Below are 6,616 nucleotides of genomic sequence, written 5' to 3'. Positions count from 1 at the left end.
GTATCTATTATATAAATAAACGGACACATAAACGAATATATGATATATCAATTTTTTTATTAAAATTGAATAAATAATTTTTTAATTATTAATATTATGTTTAAACACATGGTTAATTGTATAAATTTCATAGTTAACATTATTATCTCAATAAAGTTATACCAAAAAATAACTTGCGGAAAGTAACTGAAAATTTATACCCAAACGCAAGCATAATTATTTTTTTTCACATAGTTTCACTAAGGTAAATTTTAAATTCAAAATATTTAAAATTTAGATATCCAAATTTACTATCATAATTAAAAAGTTAGATTCTTAAAATTTAAATTGTATCACATAAATTGAAATAATAAGAAAAAGTATATATTCTCTCCGCAATAACTTGCCTCTTCGTTTGTCAAACTGAATAAATAAAAATGAGCAACTATTTTTAAGATCATGGACAAATAAAAAAGGACATACCAAAAGTAGGTTACAAAAAGCTTACTCAAATGCTAAATAACACTAATCTAGGATTAAAGGAAAATTAAATAATTGAAAAGTGGAAATAGTTGGATTAACTCTACGAGGCTTAATTGATGGCATACCCATCAATGACACCCAAGCTTTTGTTTCCTCCTAGTTGCTTTATTCTCTCCCCAGCAACAGAAGCCTGCATATATCAGACGTTACGTAATATTTTATCTGTCTCAGTTTATGCGATACCTATCATATTATTATTATATATTATTATTATAGAATGTTACCTCCTTGTCCCAATCAGTTCTTGCAGTTATCCAAATGAGAACACTAGTTTGAATTGTAGTTCCTAATAACATCCCATACCACATGCCCTGAAAATAAAAAATATATATATATAAATAAATTAATACAAATATTAAAATAAAAATGTTAAAAGTGAAAAATAAAATATTAACAAGATGAGAGAAAAATGATTGATTGATACCGGCATGCCCCATTTCATGAAGAAAGTAAGAAAGAGACCCAAAGGTATTCCAATGACATAATAACATATTATGTTCACATAAGCAACATGTTCTTGCCACCCTGCTCCAATTGCCACCCCTGTGATTTCACATAATATTATGAAAATTATAATCCAACTTAATTATTATAAGATAAAAAAATAATAACATTACCACATAAAGCAATGTTTTTACGGAGAATATAATTAAATGATAAAAATATGTTCTTTTTAATAGTTTTAACTTTTAGATAAGATGATCACATACTTCAACATGATATCAGAATAGACAAAGGTCTTAACATCAAATCGCACAGCCATCCATATCAAAAAGAATTTTCACGTGCTTGGCCGATGAAAATAAATCAAACTTAAAGGTGTACTCTCTCTAACAGCTTAAACTTTTAAATGACATGATTGTCATGATTGAAGTTAGATAAAATGATCATCTTTTAATTGAGATAGTTACATACTTCAATCGTAAATGTTTCCATAATATCACTCCTCTAGAGGAGTTGAGGAAGAGTAAAGCTATTTTGCTTATTAAAGAAAATTCCCATGATTAAATAAATTATTCAAGTGTTTGTATTTATTCGATTGATGGTCCTTTTTTAATTTTGATTGGTAGGTATAATAAATATGGTGGTTTTTATAAAAATTAAAATGTTGGAGGTATTAATTAAAAAAATGGAAGAATAGTAAAAGGTGAAAACACCAAATGAGGTATTTTCCACTACAAATTCAAGCTGTATTTGATTTTTTAGTAGCCAAACAAAAATTTCGGAATAAAGTGAATAATATTTATGGTCAAATATTTATGGAGTATTTTTTAAAAATCTTTTTTGGGAGTGATAGTATTTTTCATCTTTTCTTTATAATATATGGAGGAAGAATCTTATTGTATAAACTAAAACTCACACACTTTTAGCACTCCATTAACTATTGTATACACAGTAGTATTAGTTCGTTGGCTAATTTTTTTTTTTATGCAAGTGACTTATGGTCAAAAAGTTGAAGAGCTTTTTCTCAATGACTTACCTTTTTTGATATATACATATTGTATATTAAAATAATATATCAGTAGCTGTTGAAATAAAAATACCATAATATATTGTGATAACTGTAAGCACATATATATTATAATACTTATAGAATATCATAGACAATTAATTAATTTCTTAAAGAAAAACATTCCTCAAAGAATCATATGTAACTAGTTTATTCTTTTCAAGAATTATTCTTCAATCTTCTATTATTCTCATATAGCATATACCATTTATATAGAATATCATAAAGAATTGATTTATTATTATAAAAAAAAAATTATTCTTCGACTGACTACAAAATCCACATGCTGGTGCTGCTATATTTTATATACTGATTATATAAAGAAATGACTATTCATTCCTTTGGAAATCATAGTCAAAAGTGTGAAATGGTACAATAATGTGAAAAGGTGAGTAGATAATTTGGACAACCAATAAAGTAAGTAGAAATGTCATTTGATGTAAAGTCTAATTTCACCCATTTCAAAATAGGTAAAAGGAGTGTTTCAACATGTACATTATTTAACTAAAAACATATTTACTCTTTTATATATATACTTTAAGAGAATATTAAATAAATTTAAGAGATCTAAAATTTATAACGGTGACAACTAAATAAAGACGGAGGAATCATATATATATATATATATATGATTCCTCCGTCTTTATTTAGTTGTCACCGTTATAGATTTTAGATCTCTTAAATTTATTTAATATTCTCTTAAAGTCAAGTTTTCAATCAATGAACATAAAGTAACGTATTTTTATTAATATATTGATCAATGAATATGAATTTAATTACTTAGTTTCTATATATTCGTCAAATGCATACTTTCAAAACTAATAACTCTCCAAAGGTAAAATATGAAGAATAGTCTAATTTATGTATTGATTATATGAAATGAAAAATAATACCCTTCGTCCACTATTGCTTGTCATGATAAGATCATGCACAATCCTTAAGAAAAATTTAATATAAGGTGCAATTTGATTAAAATAACTCTATTACAAATGATTTATACTTTCTGAAAATTATAAAAATGACATTTTTCACATTAAAATAGTCTTGTAACTTTAAAATGGCTACTCTTTGAAACCGGTAATTATGTAATTATTAAGAATACTAGCTATTTCTACATTAAAAAAGTGACTAGCTATTTCTTAATTATTTAAATTGACAATTAATTTTTCTATACGTGACTAAGAATACTGGAGAGAGAGGAAGTAACATCTTTTTTTTTAAAAAAGGACAACATGTAAATAGATACGAAGTGAGTACCTACTTACAGAAAAAAACAATGTATATTAAAGTTGTATCAATTTCTACCACACACATATATATACTATATAATGAAGAAATAGTGTAAGCTCATACCAGAGAGTGTAGGTTGGAGAGTGTTGATGAAGAGTGTAAGTCCCAATACAGGAGTAAGATCATATACCATTTTTTGAACTTTCACATTATTTGTGAACAAAAGTGGATATTGGCTTCGTGTTAGTAAGAGTAATATTGTCAATAATGCACCAATTACAAGTGAAGTTATTGACACCACTAATACTGAAAGCTTTGCTCTTCTTGGATGTCCTGCTCCTAGTTCATTTGATACCCTTACACTACATACACAAATTAAAATAATTACACATTTTACTCCTAGGTTTTATATTACTCCTTTACTAAACAAAACTACATACCTTATCGCAGCATTGAATCCAATACACAACATGAACGTCCATCCTATTATGTTTGCACTGCAATTCATATCGTGTTAGTAATCTCTATGTATCTATGCACGTTCATTGTTACTATTTATTATATATGAGATTATATTGAATTTGTTTTAGTTATATTGAAATGATTTGGGAGAATGCATAAATACTCCCTTTAACTATACTTGAAATCTCAGAGACACACTTATACTATATTAAGGTCCTATTACCCCTTTGAACTAATTTTATAAATAATTTTCTATCCCTTTTTGGCTTACGTGATACTATCTTATAGGCCCAGCACGTGTTGACATTTTTTTCAATTATAGTATCATTTAGATCGAAAAGGGTAAAAAATTATTTATAAAATAAATTTGAGGAAGTAATAGGACCTTCATAAAGTACAAGTATATATTTGAGATTTCTGACATAGATCGGGAGCCGCTTGGACATTTTCCATTTTAACAACTTTTCAAAAATACTACCTTTTTTTTTTGTCTTCCTTTGTTGATTTTTTGTGCTTAACCAAAGTGATAATTCTATATATTTTTTTAATATGAGTAGGTGAATCATGTTTTGTATTTTGCTTTCGACTTTTCTTGCAAAATGTCACAAGTGGAAACCAACTACAATGACTTTCCAAAACTCAAAATAAATATAAAAATCCCTTTCCACAACATATACTTTTCTATTGTTCTACTTTTTCATCCATCTCCTTTTTCCACATCTCATAGCTCATAACCTATTTTACTTATAAATTAAATAGTACTAATTTCATAGTAGGTTTAATACTTCACTTTTAATAACCCACCTTTAAAGTAAAAAAAGTCATAATGATAGAGCCTTTAGGTCGTAGAAGAAGATTTTATTTAATATATAGTAATTTTTATAATAGTAAAGGTGTATTTGGTAAGAAAAAAAAATTATTTTTCTAAAAAATATCTTTTTGAAAAACAAGTAAATTTTTAACTTAATTTTTCATATTTAATTAATGAACAAAAAATATTTTTTGAAAAAAGTATTCTCATAAAAGTTTCATTTTCCTCTGTACCAAACACGCCCTAATACTTTATCCCACTTTGTGTCATTATTGCTTAGATAGTTTACTCCTTTTCATTGCACATACTCATAAAGTAGTTATTATTATTATTAACAAGTACAATACTCTACGTTCAAAGTAAAATTAGTGGGAGTAGGTGAGTGAATTTATAACAAACCATATGGAAGTAGCATCGACAGCGATTTCTGCATCCTCAACGTAACCTGCGGCTAGAATCAAGGACATGAAATACCAAAGTTCCAAGCTGCAAAGTAAACAAAATAAAATTTAATATTTTCGATATTATATTTTCATACGCTAAATTAAAATAAAAATTGATCAGAGTAACAAACCATATCATAACCCCAGATGCAAGAGATAATCTAACAAATCCCCACAAATTTTTGAATGCCTCCCATGAAAATCCAGACCAAGCATCACCACATGAATTTCCCCACAAAATATACACCATTTTTGCAGTCACCATAAGCCACCATGAACAATTCAGAATCACTGCTCCAGCGGCCAAACCCAAACCCAATTTCAACATAAAAATCCAGGTTAACAACGCGTGCATAGCACATGAAACTCCAGCTATAACGGCCATAGTCATAATTTTGCTTTGAGCTTGAAGAAATTTCATGATAGGAAACTCAAATGCATAAGCAAAAACCATTGGTATCATCCACAACGAAAATTGCCCTGCCCATTCTGCTATCTTCTCTTGTTGCCCAATGAATCTTAGAATTTGTGTTGCAAATATATTCAAAAACATTAAAACTAACGCAGTTACGTTCAGTATTATCCATGATCTCTGCATATAAATCCCCAGCATATCTTTTTGTTTAGCTCCATATGCTTGCCCACACAGAGTCTCTAATGCACTTCCCATTCCCAACTATCAAAAAAAAAAAGTATTAGGTAAGTGCAATTGATTGATATAACCGTGAAATAAAATTAAAATCAGTATAGTACCAGTATTCCTTCTGAAAATCCAGCAATAACAGAGATTTGGATAGAAACAGCAGCAAGTTGAATAGTTCCAACATGACCAGCAAAGATTTGAGTAACAGCACCTAATGAGTATTGACAAAGGGAAGTGAAAATGGCAGGTCCTGCTAAGTACCATAGCTTTTTCGATTCGTAATGGAATTCCTTTACGAAGCTTTTAACACCATTGATCGATCTAATATCATCTTCGTCGGCATCAAAAGAAGCCTTTGAAGAAGGCGTAATTGAAGGAAGAAATGGTACTTTATTTTCCTCCATTGATGTGTAAAGGAAACAGATCCACAAGTTGTGACTAGTCTGAAATAATATGGATATGTATGCATTTGGACAAAAATTTGGTACCCATATTCTAATATTTATCCCATGTGAATCACATGATACTAACGCTGTTTTGTAATCAGTAGTGTTTCACCTAACCTCTTTGAACAAACATTTAGGGGGTCTTCGATAAGGATTTTTTTTTTCCTATAAATTGTTTTTTATAAAAAACAATAAGTGGATATTTAATATTCTTTCTATTCCTAATTATTTGTTCTTTTTTAATTGATATACTTATTAAAAAAGATATTCTAAATTTATCATTTTATCCCTATTAATTATAATAAAATATATGAATTAAAAATTTTAGTTTTTCAAAGGAGTTTTTCCTTTTCAAAATAATTAATTGAGAATATAATAAGTAAAAAAATAATTATTTTTAAAATTATCAAAATAAAGAAATAACTAAAAACAATTATTTTAAAAAAAGTGAATAAATAATTAAAAACGAAAAAAAATGGATAACTAATTAAAGAGAAAAAGGCGTATTTAATCCATGTGAATCACATGATAGTGTGATGCTAACACTGT

General features: G+C 27.6%; 1 protein-coding gene across 1 annotated transcript; it reads right to left on the bottom strand.

Annotated features, from left to right (window-relative positions):
- Positions 1-341: 341 nt before the first annotated feature.
- On the bottom strand, positions 342-6,245 carry LOC101266307 (protein DETOXIFICATION 30-like). The gene is made up of 8 exons (XM_004251947.4): positions 5,732-6,245; positions 5,110-5,654; positions 4,935-5,021; positions 3,703-3,759; positions 3,386-3,624; positions 947-1,065; positions 747-833; positions 342-652 (listed from the first exon to the last, which is right to left on the bottom strand). Exons 1-8 carry the CDS (start codon positions 6,023-6,025, stop codon positions 572-574), a joined length of 1,509 nt encoding a protein of 502 aa, XP_004251995.1. The 5' UTR covers positions 6,026-6,245; the 3' UTR covers positions 342-571.
- Between the last annotated feature and the right edge of the window lie 371 nt (positions 6,246-6,616).

The sequence above is a fragment of the Solanum lycopersicum genome, chromosome 12 (genome assembly GCF_036512215.1).
Source record: "Solanum lycopersicum chromosome 12, SLM_r2.1".
Lineage (NCBI taxonomy): Eukaryota > Viridiplantae > Streptophyta > Magnoliopsida > Solanales > Solanaceae > Solanum > Solanum lycopersicum.
This window is presented reverse-complemented; position numbering and strand designations above follow the sequence as displayed.